At 39.3% G+C, this 23,058-nt stretch overlaps 2 protein-coding genes and 1 long non-coding RNA gene across 5 annotated transcripts in view; 1 reads left to right on the top strand and 2 right to left on the bottom strand.

Annotated features, from left to right (window-relative positions):
* kctd9a (potassium channel tetramerization domain containing 9a) overlaps nucleotides 1–5,501 on the bottom strand; it is a 29,614-nt gene extending 24,113 nt beyond the window's left edge. Inside the window, exons 1-8 of the mRNA XM_088335494.1 lie at nucleotides 4,784–5,501; nucleotides 3,403–3,524; nucleotides 3,286–3,329; nucleotides 3,121–3,217; nucleotides 2,979–3,037; nucleotides 2,745–2,873; nucleotides 2,262–2,329; nucleotides 2,083–2,178 (exon numbers count right to left, since the gene is read on the bottom strand). Coding sequence (XP_088191620.1) covers nucleotides 2,083–2,178; nucleotides 2,262–2,329; nucleotides 2,745–2,873; nucleotides 2,979–3,037; nucleotides 3,121–3,217; nucleotides 3,286–3,329; nucleotides 3,403–3,524; nucleotides 4,784–4,831 — 663 coding nt within the window. The 5' untranslated portion in view covers nucleotides 4,832–5,501. The remainder of the gene's footprint in view (nucleotides 1–2,082; nucleotides 2,179–2,261; nucleotides 2,330–2,744; nucleotides 2,874–2,978; nucleotides 3,038–3,120; nucleotides 3,218–3,285; nucleotides 3,330–3,402; nucleotides 3,525–4,783) is intronic.
* ankrd39 (ankyrin repeat domain 39) lies at nucleotides 5,201–8,010 on the top strand. 3 transcript variants are annotated; one of them, XM_088335496.1, is made up of 5 exons: nucleotides 5,201–5,429; nucleotides 6,046–6,148; nucleotides 6,541–6,644; nucleotides 6,723–6,926; nucleotides 7,025–8,010. In XM_088335496.1, exons 2-5 carry the CDS (start codon nucleotides 6,055–6,057, stop codon nucleotides 7,193–7,195), a joined length of 573 nt encoding a protein of 190 aa, XP_088191622.1. In that variant the 5' UTR covers nucleotides 5,201–5,429; nucleotides 6,046–6,054; the 3' UTR covers nucleotides 7,196–8,010. The 3 variants fall into 3 exon arrangements, with proteins under 3 accessions (XP_088191622.1, XP_088191621.1, XP_088191623.1); XM_088335495.1 differs by lacking the exon at nucleotides 5,201–5,429 and adding an exon at nucleotides 5,508–5,932; XM_088335497.1 differs by lacking the exons at nucleotides 5,201–5,429; nucleotides 6,046–6,148 and adding an exon at nucleotides 6,160–6,403.
* Nucleotides 8,011–20,089: 12,079 nt separating this feature from the next.
* LOC148365079 (uncharacterized) lies at nucleotides 20,090–22,323 on the bottom strand. Its single transcript, XR_015850409.1, has 3 exons — nucleotides 22,186–22,323; nucleotides 20,421–20,574; nucleotides 20,090–20,351 (listed from the first exon to the last, which is right to left on the bottom strand). It is a non-coding gene; the product is annotated as an uncharacterized LOC148365079 (long non-coding RNA).
* Between the last annotated feature and the right edge of the window lie 735 nt (nucleotides 22,324–23,058).

The following is a 23,058-nucleotide window of genomic DNA, read 5'->3' as shown; positions in this document are numbered from 1 at the left end:
AAGAGGATCAAACAGAAGCAACGTCATGAAATAAATTAAAATCATAACGGCAAAAATATATCACTAAGGCAGGGGTCAGTTACCTTTTTGACCCAAAGAGCCATAAAAAACACAAATATTTTGACTTTTTTTTAAGAGACACACGAAATACAGACACTCCCCTACTAACGACCATTCGACTTACAAAAAAACGGGACGTCGAAAAATATTCGGACATTGCTGTAAGTTACATTTTGTACCGTGTGCACCTTTTTCAGAGTACAGGACATTACTGTAGTGCTTATTTCCACCACGTGGCGCTGTGTGAGGTCAGCCAGCATCCACCCCGAAGAAGAAATCCGGCTTCTACTTCCTAGTTAATGTGTAAACTTACTACGTTGTACTGTATCTCTAGCGCTCTAAGAACTTTGACGCTTTTATTGTATAACATTTCGTGCATCAATTTAATATAGTTGGTGTAAAGTGTAAAGAGGCGAGCCGTTTCTTTAGAAATGAAAGTGGAAGATTGATGCGGTTGAGAAAATGGTGAGATGGCTTTTTTTCCACCTTCTTTCTACCACAGAGGAGGAAATAGCCTAGCTCTTAAAGCCCATCTTCCACAAGTAAGTTAAACTTCACTTTATTCATCTCTATAGAGCATATTATTTTATTTTAAGAGACACACGAAATACAGACACTCCCCTACTAACGACCATTAGACTTACAAAAAACGGGACGTCGAAAAATATCCGGACATTGCTGTAAGTTACGTTTTGTACCGTGTGCACCTTTTTCCGAGTACAGGACATTACTGTAGTGCTTATTTCCACCACGTGGCGCTGTGTGAGGTCAGGTGAGTACTCGGTGGCATTTTTATGAGTTTAGGGTTTCTTCTATGGATTTTTATCATAACGTCATCATATTACTATTGAACATTGGCTTTGCCTAACTCCTTTAGGGGCCAATCAGAAACCCCGGGCCATCTGTACTCACGAGAAGAGCCCTAACACATGTGCTGGAAAGCTGTTGAAATTTCGATAACCAACTACCGTATATTCTGGAAGGCAGAGTGCAACCGATTAAAAGCCGCATGCACAATAATAAAGAAAAAACTCAATTTGGTCTTCGTACAAGCTGCACCAAATTGAAAGCAGCAAGCTTCATGGTAGGGTGCATTGTTTGCTGTGTCCTTCAAAAAGTTGAAAGTTAAATATTTTCCCCATTAGGTATGTGTTAACAGGGCCTAACTGAGTTCAAAGAGCCCTTATACTTTTTTTCCAACGCACAAATATGCATTTCTCTTACATTTTGGAGAGCGCTTCAGGACAGACTCATTAGGTGAGAGGAATGGGAGACAGTTGAGAACCTTTTTTTCAGCAGAGCCTCGATCCTCTCTCTATTTTGGATCATGTGACCATTTAATATAGCGATTTCAAAGCACAGCAAATACAGTATTCACTGCTGCGCAAAACAAAACGAGAATGAGGGCTGCAACTTGCATACACTTGATATCGCTGCTCGTGGATTTGCGAAGTCCAGCAACCTGACATTGACATGGCTTAAGGAGAGAGTAGTGTAGTGTTTTTGATAAATAACTTTCACAGCTGTTTAATAATTTTGATGTATAAACTGAAGACTTGATTTGTGGATGCAAATGTCAACACTTTGTTAGTACGTTATAAATGTTGAATAAAGTCCCCACAGTAAAACCAGAATTGCTCCTGTTATGTATTGTACGAATAATGTCAGGGAAAAACATGGACCAATTTCTCTCGAAAAAAAATTTTCAGACGTCCCTGCGGTGTTTTGTATGCGTATTTGTTTAATTGCCATGTTCTAAAGTATTTACACAGAAAGATATTACAAGTAGTTTTTTTTTACTTGTTCGAAAATACCTGCTGGACGCCAGCTAAGGAGGACAAAGTAATTACCTATCTGCGCTTTATGAAGTGTTTCTAAGGTCTGAAAATGAATAATGCTTCACTCATTTTAAAAATGTGATTTGTTTTAGGTATATACGAGCTCTAAGGACAGATCATTACATATCATTGATGTTTCTGAAAGGTTGAAGATAGTTACAGTCTTCTTTGAAACTCGCATTACCTGGCATCGTAGCTCAGACTTGGTAGGTGTTGCCAAGAGAAAACGCACAAACTCCTTGCGGGAAATGGGTGAATGGTCTTCAGGGGGTTGTGAGTTCTGGTATGACAGTGGGTAGATGTCAGGTTAGCACAGAAAGAATGTATGTAGTAGTACAACTTTATTGGGTTAGACAATATTACCTTCATAACCAATTCTAACTGATCTGCGAGTTCCTCGATTCCAAAGAAACGAGCCTCCTCAAGAACACCTAGAAAACAGTTTTAATCACTTTTGTTATATCATTATTTTATTTTAGTTTCATTTTCTATTTCCTTTAAACATGACTAGCGCATTTTCAAAACTATAAGTCACAGTTTAGTTCAGATTTTGGCCTGTGGTGCTACTTATCCTTAGGTGAGACATGTGTAATTATTGACACATTATTACCCAGTATATAAGTTCACATTTGATTTTCACATCAAACCACAAAGGGCACTGTAGGTCTGTGTTGAAAATTTGAACCATGCTGTATTGTGCCGACAAATTTCCCCCAAAAATGCTACTTATACTCCGGTGCGATTTATTTATGGTATTCCCTTCTTAATTTGCATTTTATACTTCAGAAATTACGGTAATTGTTAACCTTTCCTTATTATATCTAATATGTTGACTTATGTACTCACCCCTTATATTTATGCCTTCATTGATAATGAGCTGTCCATGCCTCAAGTAGTTAAGAATTGGTTCAAAGTACTCAGGACTGCGGTCGATTAGGTAGGCCCCATTTTCATCTTGCTTGTTTCCCCACACGTCTGAAGAAAAGAGCCAAAATAATTGAAAGAAAACTTAAACTACATAAAGACTGATATTGAAAGAATTGTTAAAACGATCTGAGTAGCTTTTGTGCCCGAATGTACCTTTCGCTCGAAACATGTGAGCAAGCATACTCTCTGGCTCTTTGCTGACCAGGGTACTCCTAATACAAACAATAAATATTTGTGTGCACAAATCAGTGTATATTTCAGATTACTGATAATGACAATAGTACATAACTCATACCTAGTAGTTGTAAATTGACGGCCACCAATGTTCAGGGTCAACCAGTCAGTGTGAGCACCTTGTTTATCAGGTCCACCTTTGGCTTCATATTGACATTCTTTGAGAAAAACACATATTAAGGTCCAGTTAAATGAAGACACAACTTGCATATATGATGCAACTCACCAATAAATGGATCACCTTCCGAGACATAAAGCACATCGTCATCTCTAATAAAGCAAAGGCGAGAGTTAAAAACACATCAATATGACGTAATTTACTTATTTAGTGAGTGTTACTTACCTGATTAGAGCAATGTCATCAATGAGCCCTCCTTTTCCATTATATAAACAGGATGCTTTGATTCCTAGTTTGTTGCTCGCAACTGATAGTAGGTCGGACAAAGCCCCATATACTGCTACAACCTGAGCAGAGAAAATACATTCAATACAGTTACGTGCAGTCAAGGTAGGTGAGACTGTATTAAAGATATATCAAACTGTTATACAGTATTTATTTGTTGTTTAAAAGAGGCTCAACTGAATCTGGAACTGTTTTTATTTGCTGCTGCTGTTTCCTGACTTATCTCATCATTGCAGCCTCTGTCAAACTCCTCATATGGCGCGTGCGAGTATGTACATTTCTTAGACATTGTCGAGTTTTTTTTTTTTTAATCTTTCTGGGGGGTTTAGATAAGCGTTTGGACTGTATTTGAGCATTAAGTTACTCTCCACACCAACCCCGCTTAAAGCAGGAAGGCGCAATAGAAAATAATTCATAAAGGCTCTTTGAACTCAGTTAGGCATTAACACATACCTAGGAGAGAATACTCAACTTTTTAAGGATACCTCAAACAAAACCTCGCATTTAACTTCACAATTACTGTATTTTCTTTTTCAAAATCCCTGAATTATCAAATTATATATTATTAATATGATTAGGGAGGTCGCTGGTTCGCGCCTCGACCGAGACATACCTAATTGGTATAATGGCGGCGCCCTCTGGCTGCGGCTGCACCGACTCGCTACAACGGGTCAGGTGTATCGACATTTCGTTCTGTGTACATTGTTACAAAGAATGACAATACAAAGGAAATTATTATTATTATTATTATTATTATTAGTATGTTACCAATTACTGTGTTGAGTACCTGCAGATGCGGGGTTAGGCACGCAATTCCCTTGCCTCGTGGCAGAGGGTAACATAAAGACTTAAGATTCTGATTAGGCACACACCTAGAATACCACACAATATAATTAGTGATAGTATTAGCAAGCTAACAGAAAGTCAAGCCATCCATTTTTTATCGTTGCATATGCGTTTTTCCATAATGTAAGATTTCATTTCTATTGACGTTATTGTGAAAATATACATCTTGTGACTTATTTTCTTTGGTATTGTTTTATTTGCTGCTGAATGTTATTACACTTCATCTCATATTATTGTTACGATGCACGATTCTTTTTCATTCACAAACATGTCTGTCATTTATCCTGTTAAGTCTTTTTTCTCTTCAAATTCTTTATTACATGTTTTCCCTGGAGTACCATATGTAATTATGTTGCATACAATATTTCCTTACATTGGTATTAAATGTCAATAAATACAATTCAATTCGTTAAAAGCAAGAAAAACAGTGCACAATAGCAGGGAATTTTTCGCCACAAATGTGTGTTTTACCTACCTTGCCATTTTTAGACGACCCGTTGACAAATAACGTGACTCTTCTCATTATTGCTCCTTGGTTGTATGTACTTTGTTGGAATGTTTTAAAGAAAAACTTTACCTTCAAGGTAAATATATACCGTGCGTCAAGCTTGCTAGCTAGCGATTATCAAATCAATAACACGAGACTGACGGTGCCTTCAACGTAATCTGAAATGTAAGAATACCTCTAAATACAGTAATTTGGATATAAGGTTTAAAACATTAATATTTCAAAATATAATTTATTTAGATGTGTGTTTTATGTAGGAATAAATTACGAAAAAATTACCGATATTCATACTTTTTTGTAAATAGTGTCAAAATATACAACAATTTAGCAGTCATTGAATGTGTCTTGTAACACCCGCACTGCAATTGGCTAAAAATCCATTGACGTCAATACGTTAGGTATACACGTTAGTTGATACATGGTGGTTTTTCTCAAATCTTTCATGTCATTATTTTCGATCTAATTTTGTTCTGATCATATTAATGCAGAAACTGCATAAGTTAATGTGCCAGATATTTTAAACTAACAAGAGGCAATAAAACTCTTGCACCTTGTGTTATCATCACGTTCTCCCGGCGTTGCCACCATTTTGAATGCAACCAGATTATTTACAGTAAGAAGCAATCATGCCGTTTTAACGCTGATTTATTTAGCCGCAAGAAACCGTTTCACGAGCATATTCCCTCAACGACAACCGATGGACAGGAGCCTTTTTTTGAAGAATAAAAAAACAAATGTTGACGTTATGGTGCCGAGCTGTATGATACATGATTCAATTGTCTATATTGTCACGATAACGTGGTAAACACCTTTGAAACGAGATCGGACGCGACACTCAATGATAAACATGCGATACATTACTTAAAAGAGAAAAATCATCTTAAAGAAACAGGAAAATATTTACAAGACTGTCATAAATAATAAGTGCATCCGGACACTGCTCTGAAATTAAGTACAATTACATTAGCACCAACATATTTCCAAAGTGAGGGTCGAAAAATGAAATATGAATGTTCATTTTTCTTTACATAGGCAAGCTAATTGTTAAATATATGAATACAATGTCAATTCATCTTCGACAACCAGCGAGAGTGCACTGTGTGAATTTTCTTAAAAGTAGGTGTAATAAACCGTCCTGCTTTGCCTCCTTGACTCGTGCCACAAACATGATTGCTTGTATAATATATATTATTCAAATATGGATGACTGAATTGTTGTTGTCTTTGCAGACTGCTGCAATGGCTTCTGATGGCGAGCATAGCTGCTCGTGTTGCACACTTCCTGTTACTCCCAGTGTTTACCAGTCAGTAAATGAAATGGACTTTGAACGAGGTTTGGATTGTTATTTCTCATGCGTTCTTTAATGAGACGAGACGTATTGGCGTGCACAGGGTGTTTCTTTCGTGTCACTTGCTTGTAAACCATAACACACAGCTGTAAACATTAGGGTACATATTGCACATGCTCAGTAACATTGTCGCATCATTGGTGATGCAGTTTTTTTGTTTTTAGGCACATTACACCACAATTAAGAGCAAGGGCGTAGTTTTGGCGTGGAAGGAGGGGGCGTGTCCCCAACAATATTAGGCAAGCCTTGTTTTGTCCCCACCAGTCCTATGTGATTACTTAAAAAATGTGCAATGTCCCCACAAATGCCAAGACTCAATTTTTGCCTTGATTTAGGGTTTAATTTAATGTCAATGTTGAAGTCATTTTGTATGCAGGTATCTGGTCAGCTGCTATGGATGGAGACTTGAAGAGAGTCCAGTCAATGATCCGAAAGGGTGTCCATCCAAATCTTAGGGACTCTGCAGGATATACATCTCTAGTAAGATGTACTACCCTTTTGTCTATAGCTGCTTTTCCATTAATGCAGAATGTTTTATTTGTGTGTTTTTTTCCAAAGCACTATGCAAGTCGCAGCGGCCATCTTCCTGTATGTGAGTTTCTTCTTGAAAATGGTGCGTGTGCATCTCCTCAGACTCGAGGTGGTGCCACACCCCTCCATCGGGCAGCATACCGTGGGCATGTGGATGTGGTTAGATTACTTTTGCTCCATAAAGCTGATCCAACCATCCAGGACAATGATGGTGCAACTCCCCTTCACAAGGTATAATTGATTCGCACAATTATAGGAATGGCCACATGGATTGCAGATAATGTTGAATCATTCCATTTTTTTCTTGTTTTGTTTAAACTGTCGGTTAGGCTGCAGAACAAAGTCATGAACAGTTGTGTCATCTGCTTCTTGAGGCCTGCCCCACACTTTGCATGCAGAAAAACAAGCGGCTCCAGCTACCTTACCACATTGCCCCGCAAGGACATTTGCAGATCCTCCTAAAACAATTCTTGAAACAACACATGGGTCGTTTAAAGTGATGTGTACATCTATGCTTCAAGCTGGTGAACCAAGAACAAGTGGTGTTTTTGCTGCTTGGTTAAGTCTTCCATCAGAGAGACAATCGTGAATTAGTCCAGAGTGTATTTTTTACTTATATCTTTTTGTATTATATTCATTTTAATTAACTCAGATACTTGAGCTTATATTTAGTTTGTATTTAACTGACACATTTGTAAGTGAATGACACAGTTTTTAGATATCCATAATGCCTTATATCAAATCCCAATTTCTTACATTTTAACAATAATATGTAAATACATGTTGTTAAAATATACACAGAAACTGGAATTTATTTCGGGGAACTTTGAAGTATTAACTATATTTCACTCAAGCATAAAACATTGTTACTGCATCATGCTTCAAAGATCACTTAACCATCACGTTTGTAGGACAACATCCTGTGGTGTGCCTTGGGCAAGTAAAGCCTGGTGGTGCCCATTACTTACTAGGTCGTTTTTTTGTGGGGGAGAGGGGTTTGCTGCCCCACATGAGACAGAAAGCACTCTTTTCCCTAGTTACCAGTACCAAGAGAAGCCTTTTGATCTGACCCAAAGCACCAAAGCAGTCATCCTGCTCTTCAGAAACGAGCCTGATCTCAAAATTGATGGGCAGCAGCGTGTGACAATACTGATACTGGGGAAAACTATTTGAAATATAATGAGTATGATCATGTACTATACGCATTGCATCACGTGTGGGTATTTTTTTAACTGCATACTTTGCCATAAATACGTGCATGTATTTGAACTATTTTTGATTTAATAAATAATGATTGCCTAGCATCAAGCCCTAACCCCGGAGATATTTTTCCATTCTTAAAACGTCTAACTTTTCCTACGGTTATAATCTGAATTACAGTGCAGTACTGTACTGGCTTTATGTGTACTTTGTATAAGCTTTGAACAGCAGGGAGCGCTATCGAACTTTCAGCCAGTAACCCTATTCAGCCTTCTGCTTGTGTTTAGAAAACTTGCTTTCCGTCATAAAAAGTCAAAGTGCCTGCCACAGTTGAGCGTTATGAGTTTTAACACATTTGGACAAGGTACAAGTCATAATTTATGTTGACAGTTATTTTCCATTGGATCAAATGACTTCTAGATAATAGATTGGTTTTTATATTATGAACAAAAAGTACTCACCAAATTTACTTTCTCACTTGGCAGCCAAAATGTGCTAGTTTTAAATGGCCCCGCAGAAGTTCTCTTCTAAGGTTGTCGATGTATGAAAATACTTTAAATAAACACTTGTTATCTTTATCGCATATAAACACTCAAGGGTATTTTTTAGTCATTTTAAAAATAAACATTCTGATTACATAGTGTGGCTCTGATACACTTATCAGTTTGTCTTAGCGTTTGTGTATTTACTAAAGAGTGTTTCTATCAGTTATGGGGCCATGCATTTCACACCTAGGCCTTCAGAGTGCTATGTCCAACAATGACTACAGTTACAGCTGAGACACATATACAAATGTATTAGTAATTACCTAATTAAATTTCAATATTATTTAGGAATTTAGCCACATATTACTTGCTAAAAATTGTTTTTATTTGTGAACAAAATTCATCCTCATTCCCCCAAGAAAATTTCAATTATTCTGTTATACAGATAATTGGTGCACTTCTATTTCTTTATTGCCATTAAATCTAATGCTGAAAGTCGACCCTGTCCTGTCAGATTTCTGGCATAAGTTTTTATTCAAATTAAAGCTGAAAATGTCCACTTTACAGTTGCAGTGGTTGGTTGCAAGGATATTTTTCGTCGCATTTTTGCTGGGATACTTCGGTTACCGCCTCCCAGCCAATGTACTTTGTGAAACCGGTGCGGTTTCCCCAAGCCCACTAGAAGGCCCTGGCTCGCCACCTCAGAATCTGATTGGCTAAATTAACATCTTTATCATCACTTATTTAATGCCCCACGGCCTGCAAAACTGATTGTGAAGGCCTCCTCTAGATTTCTGACCTTGGCAACAACTAATGGCTTAAACGTGATTGGTTAAATGCTTTGATATGAAAGCACTCATCTGGAAGCAGGGAGGGGGGAAGCAATGAATGGAAGCTGACAGACAATTTGGAAATAATTAATAAGAATTCATGGAAAATATCGTTAACATTACATGATTCAAATATTTTTAGACCAGCAGAGAAGGCTTGCTGGCCTTGACAGCCCACCACTGGTATCTAACAAACATTATTATGTGGAGGTTTGAAAATCACAGATAAGGAGGGAGATGTGAACAAGGAAGGGAAACCTGGTCTCTTCATTAAAGCACTGAAAAATATTCTAATAAAAATCCACCTGAGTTAAAAAGCACATGGAAATGTTGCAGACAAACAGCTCTCCTCAATATGAGCAACTTTCATTGGGCAGACCAGTGGGTGGTGTTTCCAAACTACCTTCTAAACCACATCCAGTGTGGCGACTGGATGCATGCCAGGCCCACATCTGGATCTCATTGCAGCTGACGCCACACAGCTAAAGGAGAAGGGGTGTCGGGGGCGGATGGGGTGCTTTTTGAGGGTGTTTTAGTTCAGAGGCCTTTGCCAAGAGTGGTGTTTACGCTCAGTGACGAATTCTTCCTCACGCACGGCCAAAGAGTATGATCACCCAACTTGAATGAGAGAACCTTTTTTCTTCACTTGATTCTGCGATTCATCCATGCGACATGCATACGAGTTTTGAGGGAGTAGATCTTTTTTTATTATTCTTATTAGCGTTGTGGTTTTGACTGGCTAATGCAATTGTGCGGGCGATGCCGTCATCAATGTTTAAGTTTTGTTTTCTTTCTCACTAGTCGGTTTCAAACAGCTTTTTGTCACTTTTCAGGATGTCGATAATTGAAAAGGAGCGATTTGTATGCCTTAAGTTTGTTCTAGGGATTTAATGGTATGTGGAGACAGAGTAGGGACTACACAATTTTAGGAGTTTGGGCTGTAGCTTTGTTTAGTAAGATTTATTTGGAGAGCAGTCTTGGGATTAACGCGTTACAAAGGAATGTATTCCTGGAACACAACTACTTTTCCTGGTAATGAGTATTGTAATGCATTATTAATACAATTTTGTAACTCAATTGCCATGATGTCATGGTGTGTTACCCTACTTTTTAGGAGCAGATCATGACTTATAATGCTGTCCTTACTCTTATTAATATTCCTTCGATCAAGAAGCAACATACATATTTCATTACACCAGCAACACAACACTGATTAAAACACTAACAAAGGGAGAGCATGTTGTCTATATACCTACAAAATACAACTGTACAAGGTCCTGTAATTTCTCCCCACAGAAATATTGATATTCTCCCTACCATATATAGTCACATCCCAGTCGTATTTCCAACTGTCAAATAAAAGACTGAAATGTGCACATTTATTTGGTTGTGTGTTAGAGGGTAGGCAGCGCCTGAGGGGAGTGTGTGGCTTTTACAGGAACAACGGAATCAATGGGGCAAACATAAGCATAGAATTTACTCTAAAAGAGTGTTTAGTTTTGATCTTTTTATTTGTAAAGTTAGTCTCACAATGCATAATCTCTGAAAAAAAACGTCTTGGACATTACCAAGAAATTAAGAAAACATTTTTTGAGTGGTTTGAAGACAAAACGTATATGGAGTGTCTCAACTGTTCGTTTGCAAGCTCTCAAAATTGCAAAACACTGCTTTCACATGTTGGTTGCACACATTTTCTAATAGGTATTTATTTCATTTCAGGCTATTTTTGATCAACTTTAGGTGATAGGCTTCAATGTGAGTGTAAACTGCAATTTATCACTAGATAGTTACTTTCAGAGTAACATGATACATTTGGGTGTCAGTAATCTGTGGGGTAAGGCAATTACTTTTCAAACGAAGTAATAAATAACTCCAACTGATTACTTTTTTCCTGTAACGTGTCCAACATTGCTTCTCAGGATGCTGAGAATTAAAAAGGTGTGCTTTTAAGGCCTTAAGCTTGATCGAGAGCAGGGGTCTCAAACCCGCGCCCTCGCCACAATATGAAAGTTTAATGTTAGCGTGGACCATGTGAGTTTGAGATGGATGCTCCCTCTTAGTAAGCCAGGGCTAAAAATTCACATGCTATTGTTCGAGATTGTTGTTCGTGTGCCCCGCAATATGATTGGCTAGCCACTTCCTGGTTTGACCTATTGCAGCACATACACATCATATATGTCTCTAGAAATTGGCTTATTCCATTTATGAATGCAATGTAATCATGAAATATTGTATTCAAATTGAAACGCGGAACAAAGGGCTGCTTGGGTCTTGGAAGGTCACCGCTATCAAATTAAGCTGAAAGGACAATGGATGCAGCTTGCACGTAACTGTCGGTGAGTTTGTTAAACACTATGAAAGACTTAGTAGATAGATGGATAGATAGATAGATAGATGGATAGATGGATGGATACTTTATTCATCCCCGTAGGGAAATTCACACTTCCAGCCGTCTTCCTTGTTGTTTATTAACAGATTAACAGGATGCCCTCGGGTGCTTTGTTGTAGTTAAGCCACAGCAGAGTGGATGACGTCACACGCAAGTCCAAAAGTTCGACATCCCTGCAGCAGATGGAAATCTTTGTGCCCAGGGATACACCACCTCGTGTTCACGTAGATAGCGAGTCCACTTCCTTTCCACTTCCCACAGGCTTTCGTGTCTCTGTCTAACAGCGCTGAAGCCGAGTAGCTCCGGGTGGCTCCACGTTAGCGTCCGGGATGCTAGACGTTCACCACATTTCCGTTAAACACAGCAAACTGCACTCCCTGTGCGCTTTGATGATTTTCACCAGCAGAGCCAGTTCGTCGGTCCTATTTGGTAGAGAGTTCACATTTACCATGAATACGGACGGTACCGAAGACTTATAACGCCACTAGCTGCTTAGCCATAGCTTCGGCTCTGCATCCACGATAGAGCCCCCTCATCACGCCGGCACAATATTCTTCAGGGCAAGGAGTTGATTCTTCGAATAAGCGCATTTTTGTGCGTTAAAACCCATAACGATAGGATAGATAGTAATCCATAGTGTAGTTGTCAAACGGGACGAAAAACACAGAAGATAGAAGCAGACACTTAAAACAATAAATCACAAAAAGTTTGAAATAACACGTACGTAGTATTGTATTTTTCTATACACATATTCAGTTTATTAGGTCTTTTTTATTTTACCCACTATTATAATGTGTCCATTAAGTACAGATGTATTTACTAACTTAAATAATTTTATTATATTTTTTTTGTATAGATAAGTAAAAATAAAGACATTTGATCAACGCTTTTCTTATGGAAAATCCGATGCGACCCAACTTGACCCATACCCTAGCTCTGAGGTCGCCAAGTAAATATTATGTAGAGATAGAGTGAAGACTACACAAGTTTAGAGATTTGTGCTGTGGCTTTGTTTAGTGAGACTTCCTGGACAAGTTTAAGACGGACCGAATGTTATTTCTATCAGAAATAGACGGTGGTCTCTATAATGTGTTTCGGTGGATTTGTGTGTGAGTTTTTAAACCAGGATGAGGGTTGAAATGACAGGGGTTGTTTGTTTTTAAAGTTCGAAGAAGTTTTACATCTCTCGTCAGCTTTGCTGTTTCCATATGTTTTCGGAGCTGAATGAATGCCAATCTCAACGCCTCACAGCTGCCTCTAACAGAGCTGAACCTCCCTGCGCCTGCCTAAAGTAATCAGGTAAAAAGCTGGCAGATGGGCACACATTAAGGGTTCAGTAACAGAAACTGGCAGAGGTCTTTCACGTGCAGGTTGTCTCACCTGCATTAGGGAAGTGGGAGTTTGGGTCCTGGATGAATGGGGTGTCTAATCAAATCCGAGTGAGCTGCTCTTCAGAGATGATGGATAATCCAATCTTCTAAAAGTATCTTGTTATATCCGGTTACAAGTGTTGCTACATGTCTCATACTTGTCAGCGAAGCCCAGGAAACATTTATTGGTGGTCTGAAATGGTAGACAAAAACATTTACCTCACTAGGAAACTTTCTACAGAAATACATCTGTAATTAACATTCCGGTGGTTTTGTTGTGGGTCTGTTACAAGGGATAGTTCCTTTTTCATGTAGCATTTTACATTGGGCTGGTTGCTCTTTTTGTTTTTATTGATTATGGAGATGTAATTTTCTCAAAAGCACGGCCAGATAAACAAGTCATAAACTAAACCATATGAGTCAAGAGGGCAATGATGAAACTTTTAGAATCACATGTCTACATTAACAGAGCAGACTGTTTGAAATCTAAAATCTAAAAAAAAACATGGCATGCACGTGCTCATTACAAAGTGGTACTGCATTTAAATTCAAACATAGGTTTAACTGTTTTTTTTGTTAGTCTGTTTTTCAAATTCGTCATACAATGATGCCTGGGGTTTTCCATGCACACAGATTGGGAGATATTGAGTTTTTAGCACAACAAGCTAGACAACTTAAGGGCTCACTGATATAACATTAACCAGTACAGACCCTCTCCCCCAACCTGATCATCATGGTTTTCATTAATGACTTGCAGAATTACGCTTCAGGGCCTGGTCATTGAAAAACGCCCATCAAAACATACCATATATCGTACAATAATGCCTAAAACATAAAAGAGAAAAAAAAAACACTTTTGAACCTAATTACTCCCTTTTTATGGAGCTAGAGTAATGGTGGAATATGAGGTGTGCATCTATAAAGATGTACATTACAGCTTAACAATTTTGTTCATTCAATAATTATCTTATCAAATTCACTTATCTTATCAAAAAAAACAATTAAACAAAATAAAAAAATCTGAACAGAAAAAGCATCTTGTAGAATGTAATCACAAATCTTTGGACATGCCATTGTAATTGGAATTGAAACACAGTTTATTATGCAGTACTTTATTCTTACACAATTGCTCCTGATAACATTAAACTACTAAATGCAACACTTCCATCAAAAAAACAGAGTACATGAGTGGACTATCATATTACAATTATTACATAGTGGGAAATGTCATCAGTCAATCTCTTAGGTAATTGTTTATGTTTTTAAAGGAAATTGATTAATCAAATAACCGACTTGGTCTATTTACTATAAGTTTATGGTTTTACATTTTAATGCCATGGCGGTAATGAAGTGGAAAAGCACTAGTTTGTTATGTTCTGGGATTTTGTCTGTGTTCTGTGCTTCTCTCTCTCTTTGTTTTTTTCTGCTGGTGGTACCGTATTTTCCAGACTGTGAGTCACTGTCAGAGACCAGAAACGGGACCCACTTTCGTTTTACTCAGCATTATCTAGAAGGAGTAAAGGGCTTGCACCCACGATCCGGTGCTCGTCGGTCACGGGTAGCAGATCGCTTGGAACACGGAAGAGCCCCTTCCGTGGCGAGCGCGGGGAAAAAACAGGTCGATGACCGGGGCCAGAGGAGCAGAGACATAAACGAGTTCAGAAAAGAAGTTGGCGCCGGGAAACAAACGTGAAACAGGACAGGATTGAGTCAGGAGTCAAAAAGGGCTTGCCTAGCCTGGAGCTGAGGTTCGCAGACGAACTAACAATTGTCGACAGGAAGGCGGGGGTTTAAAAAGAGGTCAGCAGCCAATCAGCGTGCGTGGCTGTTGGCGCCAACGGAGCAGACTCAGGTGCCCTGCATCAGTAATCATGATAGTCACAGTTGTTTTCATAGTTTGGTCGGGCCCTGCGAATGCGACTTGTACTCCGGTGGGTCTTATATGTAAAATTACTAACACATTTTTAAATCATTGAGTTTTAAAATGTTATTACTGGAACTGTATATCACCTCACATGTTATTTTTACACTAACCGGCAAGATGGGGCTCTAGGCCTGTGTTGATAATTGCAACCTTGACCACCGTGTAAAAGCAGAAAGAGGAAGCCAGAGCATCGTCTACCTCTGAGACCTTCCAGGAGTTTTTTTACCAGTTAAAGTGACAACGAGAATAGAGATTTGATTGGATTTAGATATTCAGAGTGAAAACGATAGTTTGGTAAGCATGTTCTTAGTGCTAGAGTTATCTGAATAATTCTCAATATGTTACGTCATAAGTGTGTCCAAGATTTACACAGATGTGAAATTTTGGAATATCGTATTCTCTATTTTATTTTCATTTTTAATTGCCTTTCAATATCACTTTATGTTTTTGGTGTTGGATTCTGTCAAATGCATTTCTCCCTAAAATGCAACTTATATTCCGAGTGCGACTTATAGATATTTTTCCCTCTTAATTATGCACTTTTTGGCTGGTGCAACTATAATCCTGAGAGACTTATAGTCCGGAACCTACAATATGTGGTAGAGGTCATGGCTGGTTGCTGCTGTTGTTGTTGTTGTTGTTGTTGAGTCACTCAAGACGCCTAAGGTAATCCTTAGTAGCGCTAGACTCGCTCGTGGGGGGCTCTGTGGTTCTCCGAAGGAGAGGGGGCTGCGACTGTCCTGTGCCGCCAGGCCTGATGGGATGTGACCCAAGCAAACCAAGCAGACGAAGCCTCTGAAGTCCTTAGTACGTTCGGACAGGCCGGTGCATGATTCATGGAAGCCCCGTGGGCAGGTAGTACAGGTGATTGGGGTGTGGTCGCAGCGAATGGTTTGAAAGCACCACTAGCATTTGGACTGGGGGCCAAGGTTGCTCTCGAAGTCCCCCGCCCTAAGAAGAACAGAGAGAGGAGAGTAGAAGAAAGAGAAAGGGAGGGACGGATAGAAAGAGAGAAAGACAGACAGAGTAAAACGCAAAAAGGGGGAAAAGAGAGTGAGAGAGGTAGGGAGAGAGTAGGAAAGAGAGGGATAGAGAAAATGAGAGACAAGAGTGTAAAGTGGGGAGAGAGAAAAGGAGAGACAAAGAAGGAGAAAGGACCAAGAAAGAAATAGAGAGCGAGTCTGAGTGGATTGAGTTGGATTCGTAAGAGCCCTTCGCAGGACACCACGGGAAGGTACCTAGTCTTTGTCCTGCGGTTGCTGCTGTGACAAAACACATCTGCCTCATATAAACTCATCATCAGACTATAAAAGCTAGGTTTCTGCAGCAGCACTCCACTGGTAAATTTATTCCTGAACGGTCCTTGTCTCCCCAGATCTGTTTTCTGGTTCTCTCTGCCTCCGCTACCTGCTCTGGTGTTGTGAATGCACCCGTGCCGCCACTGCCTGCTACCAACATATAAATAAACTCTAGAAAACTGCTTCCGTCTCAGGTCGCTGCATTTGGGGTCCAGCTAGTTAAAAAAACATAACAAGTTTGACACATGATATTATTTATTTGGTCATATTTTCATATCTCATCTCATCTTCTCATCTCATTAGCTGCACCGCTTATCATCAGTAGGTCGCGGGGGTGCTGGAGCCCATCCCAGCAATCATCGGGCAGTGGGCAGGGGACACCCTGAACTGGTTGCCAGCCAATTGCAGGGCACACAGGGACAGACAACTTGCTCGCTCATTCACACCTAGGGACAATTTGGACCGGCCAATCCACCTGAAAAGCATGTCTTTGGAATGTGGGAGGAAACCGGAGTGCCCAGAGGAAACCCACGCAGGCACAGGGAGAACATACAAACTCTGCACAGGTAGGCTGGTAGCTGGATTTGAACCCTCACAGGAGGTTCCCAAGACCTTAGAACTGTGCCGCACACGCGCTAACCATTGCGTCGCCATGCTGCCCATATATTAATATCATATCAATAAAATGATCCGTCCTGTAATTTCAGATTCAACGCTTTAATCTGATAGTGCTTAGCCAAATACAATCACCAAAGACTTCTCACGGTTTTAAGGGACAAAAATGTCCTGTCAAGAAAGCGGCAGAGGGAATTGATGTGTTTAGGCCGTATTGTTTGCTGATATTCAGAAATCAGTGGAAAACTTTTGAAAGAACAGATGGACTATAGCTCAAAACATATTTTGAAAGCAAACAGTTTGATTATTACGCAAAGTCAAACTATAGATTTTTTCTCTGCATTTATACATGATTGATATTGAATTTGCCCACGAGTTAAACATTGCATTGTGATTAGAATTGTTTTAAGAAAGCACGCGAACCTTTTTTGCTTGTCGCCTGACACTTGACAACCTTGATTTAATTTTCAAGGGAAAGGAAATAGCAAAATCTGACTCCTCTGAGAATGAAAACACATCTTATTGTACTACTTTTCATTGCACTATTCTTACAATGCACAAGTTTTCAATGCACTGTTAATACAACTAAGGCCAGTCTCAAAAGCACGACATTGTAAATATTTTTGACTATTTATAATTCTTTTGTCTTATTTTTCTCTTTTTAGTATTTATTACATGTTTACCCGGGAGCGCCATGTCTAATCTAGTTGCAAACACTATTTACTACGTTGTTATCAATGACACTAAACACAATTTATTTCAAAAGCTAATGGGACCAACTACAACAGCTTATGGTTGGGAAATCCTTGACATTAACTTCCTTTTCAAAGCAAATATTTTGAACTTCATTAAATATCACCCGAATTGGATTGCGCATCAATTTCACTTGCTTAAAGGGACACTGTGTAATGTTTTACTACGGGATGCCAGTGGACCGGCAACCGAGAGCAAGGGCCACAAAGCACAAGAAAGAATAAAAAATACAGAGACTTGAAGTTACCAAATCGCACGATTTTTCTTTCCATTTGTTCGCATAGCCTTTCACAAGGTTTTTGGTTTTGGGAGGTCCTCGTAGCAGCAAGATTGTGGCCAATCACGTCAACTCCCTCTAGGTGAGCCTAATAGTCTGTAAAATAGTAATTAAAAACAAAAAAATGTATGATACTTTAACTATTAAGAGGTGCTGAGAAAATACACACACACATTATGTGCGTTTGGTTATCACTTGGCTCATGAATGCCATCTCTGGCTTAGAGCCTAACTGCAGCCTACGTTAAGACGTGAAATGTGCCTACAGCTCCAAACCTACAAATAACTAAACCTAATTTTCATTAGTTTAGGTGGTCTACTTGCATGTTGTTCTTCCACTTTCAGGCCGAGTGTCTGTGTGTTAACGAGGATAACGTCATATTTCCTTGTTGAAGATATAAAAATAAAAGGCATTAAATACTGTAATACTCAACATCCATTTAAAGGAAATACACCCCAAGAACAAGCAGAAATTAGAGAAAGTTGTGGAAACTTGGCAAAGCATATGGATGGAGTCCAACATCTGGCGATGTCCCTGCATTCCAGTTGTAATTGCCTGCACATATTTTGCACCCATGGTCTAACATGTAAATTTTGTCTGCAGGTCATATTGATGATTTAAATCCGCATCCATCTAAGTAGATTTTATATCTGAAATGTTCATAATGGTGCCGGTAGACATCTGGAACAACAGCTACCAACCAAAAAGACAATTCAAACAGAGAACACAACACATTATGTTGCACGTGTAATTGAACAAGTTGCTTACGCTAATGAAGAAGAAGGACCATACAGGCAAGTCGTCCCTCTGTCAGCAGGTGCCCGACTCACACTGCTCCATTCATATGCGCATTCCTGTCTCTCCACTCGCAGCCCAGCTGGTTCATCCCGGCCACTCAGGACAGGGGCGGACACACACAAAGGGTCTTCAATCTGCCACAGACAACAGGCAGCATAAAGACCCGGAAAACCATGACAGCGTTGTGTCAAAGACCAGGCTGGGGGTAGCGGGGTTAGCTGGGGCGAGGTGGGAGGCCCGGAGGAGAATAGGGCCACTGCTGATGGATGGATGAGGGTTGAGATCGAGCGACGCATTGGAAGACCAGGGTGAGGGCTTTGTCCACAGAAAGAGGACATTTGTACTTGCCTGCTAACAATAGAAGGCAAACACAAGGGCAGGCAATGAGACATCCTTTTGGGGAGATGCGGAAGCTGCTAGGAAAATGATGATGCAAATAAACCCGAGGACAGATATTGTCAACATAACCTGTTGCAGGATTCGCTGTGTGCTCCTGTGGTGATTTGCGGTCAAATTTGCCTTCGGTTTACTTTTGCATTAAGTGTTCTTGACTTTTAACAGTGCATGGCATTTTTTACGAGACAAAAAAAGAAGTTAGCAGCGACCCTTCCAAAAAAATACCTCACCTAATTATGAAATAGACTGCGTCAGTAAAAACGAGTCCAATAGATGGACTGGTACAACAAACTTGTGAAAAGTAAAATGGTGTCAATCAGAATTGAAGCTCAAAATGGGGACAATATTTCTAGCAATGTCTGATAGCCAAACAGAGCAGGAAAGCCCTTTTTGTTGTTCTGAAGTTGTAGGATGTGTCTCACTTTTATTCTCGTTATACCAAAAAATATGTTTCTATTGTCTCTGAGTTGTACTTTATGCAGTTTTCAGGTGGGATGTCCGACGACAATGATTAAAAAAAAAGGAAATGGTTGTATAGGTCAAAGACTTGTGGCTTTTGTCACAAATTTATAAATCTGAACCCTTGCTTCTCAATTTTGTAATATCGACTTCAAATTTAAATGCAGTAAATTACAGTTCGACAGTAACCCAAAAGATAATGTCACCTAAATTTACAGTTGCCTTCACGATGTCACAGGGTCAAGTTGTGGATATGATGAAAAGCTGCCACGTGTTAAAATCTACCACATCTGTTTCATTGTTATCTAAGTACTCTACCAAGATAGACTTCATGTGCTTTACGGAGATCAATCATTGATAGTCTGTGACATGACGTCAAAGGCTTTCAAAGGGAGTGTTTTGAACAGCTTGTGTTGACTTTGTAGATGCAAAACTTGTGACCGTTTTTTAAATAATGCCAAAGCACAATATCCTCCCGCAGCAATTTTTTTTTATTGTGCTCCCATGAACAGGAAGTTGGACAAACGGCTGTTAACTTCTGTGGACAAAATGCACTCCTCAAAATTTATTTTACACCAATGCCCAACACATTTTGTGAAGTTTTATTTCAGCATCTGTTTACATTTATTACCCCTTGGGGGATTTTAGGATTTGAGGTTTAAAAGGGTTGGGACCTTTTCCAGGCAAGATGCATGCACCCTTACATTTTACTGCAATGTATTTGCTGCATTCATGAAAAAGAAAACATAAGTAGGAACAAAGGGGTGGTGGGTGCAGCAGGTTCTAAATGATGGTCTACATCTGGTCTAAGTGCCGCTATGATGGCTCAAAATACATGCATCGTGCAGGCTCATTCTTCTTCCTGCAGGACAAGACAAGAGTATGAGGTCAACATCGCTTGAAAGCTATAGAATATAAATGTGTTTCAAACCTAGATTCAAACACTTCCACTGAAGTTGCAGATCACATCTCAGAGGGCAGAATATTTCAAAGCACCCTGGCCACATGGAGAACGCTATCAAACCTGTGAATTTCTTCTTGGCTCTTGGAATCACTAGTAGAGCAGCATTTTCCAAGCAAAGGCTCTGATCAGGAACATGCAGCAAGGGGAAATTAAACCAGAAAGATATCAGGGGGCAAGTCCATACAAAATTGACTATTAATGACTAAAACATCAAATCTGACAGTATGCAAATATTTTTCCGTTAGAACCACAGCAAATGAAAAAAAAAAAACGTCTGCAAAAGCTCTACACACAGGCCAACATTTTGACATTAAAAAGCTGTAGATTTTATTGCACACTCGTTTTTCGGGAGAAACACAATCAGAAAATGTGCTAGTTGGTAACCTGAAGTGGAAAACTTTTACCTAAACGGAAATCTAATGCAATCATTGGAGTGGCTTATTCACGCATAAACACTTGCTCTAAAATAAAACAGCTGTATACTAAAACACTAGTCTTGAGTCAATATTTGTTGGTTGTCTGAATTTTAAAAGCGTTAGATTTTTTGTTTTTAATTTTTTTTTAATCTTTAGGCGATTTAAGGAGAGAAAGCTGTAGTCTAAAGTGTATGAGAAAGCGGTAGTTTTGCTAAGTATGGATGCTTAAAATAAAATGATGTAGCAGCACATTCATCCATCCATTATCTGCGCTGCTCATCCTCAGTAGGGTCACTGGGGTGCTGGAGCCTATCCCAGCTATCATCAGGCAGTGGGCAGGGGATACCCTGAACTGGTTGCCAGCCAGTTGCAGGGCACACAGAGGCAGACAAACATTCACTTGCTCATTCGCACCTAGGGACAATTTGGACTGGCAAATTTACCTGAAATGCATGTTTTTGGAATGTGGGAGGAAACCAGAGCGCCCGGAGGAAAACCATGCAAGCACGAGGAGGACATGCAAACTACACACAGGGAGGCTGCGGTAGCTGTACATGAACCCTGAACTTCTGCACCTTGGGGCTGCACGCTAACCACCCGGCCGCCGTGCCGACCTTGTAGCAGCACATCTAAAATAAATATAGCTGAGCCATACACATACATAAGTAACAGTTATAATAATTCATCTTTCATTGTGTGAGGAATACTGTTATTGATAAAAGTTATGATGATGGACAAGCTTGATTTTCAGTACCAAGTATACTTTATCATATAATTTCAAGAGGATGAGTGTAAAAACCGGGCGAAATGCACACTAATGTACATTAAATATAATGGACTTGTGTATGAAAAACATAAATACGTCGCAAAATAATTTCCCATTTGCAAAATGTAAAATGTGGGGTGTTGAAGATGTGCAATGGATGGCAGGAGCGCTAGGTTTCTTCTGAGCAACAGATCGTCGTCAAGCACCCAAATAACAGCGGAAAAACGTCAACTTCAAAATAAAGCGCTGCTCGTATCCGGCGAACCAAACTCATGCAATTCCATTACTCGCCATTTCAATATTTAACTTTCAAAACAATTTAAAGGGAAAGTGTATTATTTTGTGCCTACTAATAGTAAAGGGAAACAATTCTGATTGATTAAAAAATGCTGAATTTAAAATAATAAAAAGAAAGAAATAAAATTATAATAATAAATAATGTTAAAAAAATGTACAAAAACATATAAACTATCCTGTGAATGTGCATTTCAAAAAATGTTTTAGGTGGATATTTTTTTTATGTTTTTATTTTACATAACATGAGCCTCACCTACATGGAGCAGACATAATTATCCACCACTTTGCTGTTTCGGGTACTGGAATGCCAAAAACCTTGGCTAAAAATTAGAAAGAAATGATGCAGTTCAGTCAACTTGAATCTCTGTACAGCAGCATCTACTAGTCTAAGATTACACACTGTCCTTTTAACACACTTTTTTTGCTTTATGACATCGTTGTTGGTGTTTTGTTGGTTGATTTACACGTTTTAATAAAATACACAACATCGAAATTAAATCATATGAAAATTAGGACAGGAAGAACAATTATTTTAAAAACAAATTAACAGTATTGTAAAAAATCTATCTTATTTATCCAGATAATTCTCATTTTTTATTTTATTTTTTTGTTTTACATCTTTAATAACTTGTTTATCCTGGAGTGCCACTTCTAATCTCATTGTAAACAATGTTCACTACTGTCACGGTCGCCTTGGTGACCAGTCTGCCCCGCCCCCTGGGCAACAGCTGAAAGCAGTTCCACTAATGGTGGGTCTGTATTTAAGGCTGCATGGTGGGCTCTGCGGTTGCGGGTTCATTAATACTCATTCTTCACAATCCCGGTCTGTTATGCCTTGTCCTGTTTTAGTCTGTTATGCCATGTCCCGTTTTAGTCTGTTATGCCATGTCCCGTTGAGTTCGTGCCGGAGGAACTCTGTATTGTTCTGTTTTGCCCCGGAGTATTGGGCGACTTTTATTTTATTAAATAAAACTTATGGATCGTCAACGCATTTGAGTTCTCCCTTCATGCCTCCTGCCTCTGTTCTGGTCCGGTCCCCTTCCACGCCACCACGCTTCGTGACAGAATGAACCCGCCAACAATTGAACTCAGCGAACGATCCCAGCGCGACTTTGGGAGAGCTGGA

The sequence above is a fragment of the Urocampus carinirostris genome, chromosome 5, assembly GCF_059441175.1.
Source record: "Urocampus carinirostris isolate Australia breed hairy pipefish chromosome 5, RoL_Ucar_1.0, whole genome shotgun sequence".
In the NCBI taxonomy this organism is placed as follows: domain Eukaryota; kingdom Metazoa; phylum Chordata; class Actinopteri; order Syngnathiformes; family Syngnathidae; genus Urocampus; species Urocampus carinirostris.
This window is presented reverse-complemented; position numbering and strand designations above follow the sequence as displayed.

Excerpts from the sequence above, each read along its gene's own strand:
- ankrd39 (XM_088335496.1), top strand. The coding sequence starts at position 6,055 with ATGGCTTCTGATGGCGAGCATAGCTGCTCGTGTTGCACACTTCCTGTT. Across the intron at positions 6,149-6,540 it reads TGAAATGGACTTTGAACGAG|GTATCTGGTCAGCTGCTATG; the intron begins GTTTGGATTGTT and ends TTTTGTATGCAG. Across the intron at positions 6,927-7,024 it reads GTGCAACTCCCCTTCACAAG|GCTGCAGAACAAAGTCATGA; the intron begins GTATAATTGATT and ends ACTGTCGGTTAG.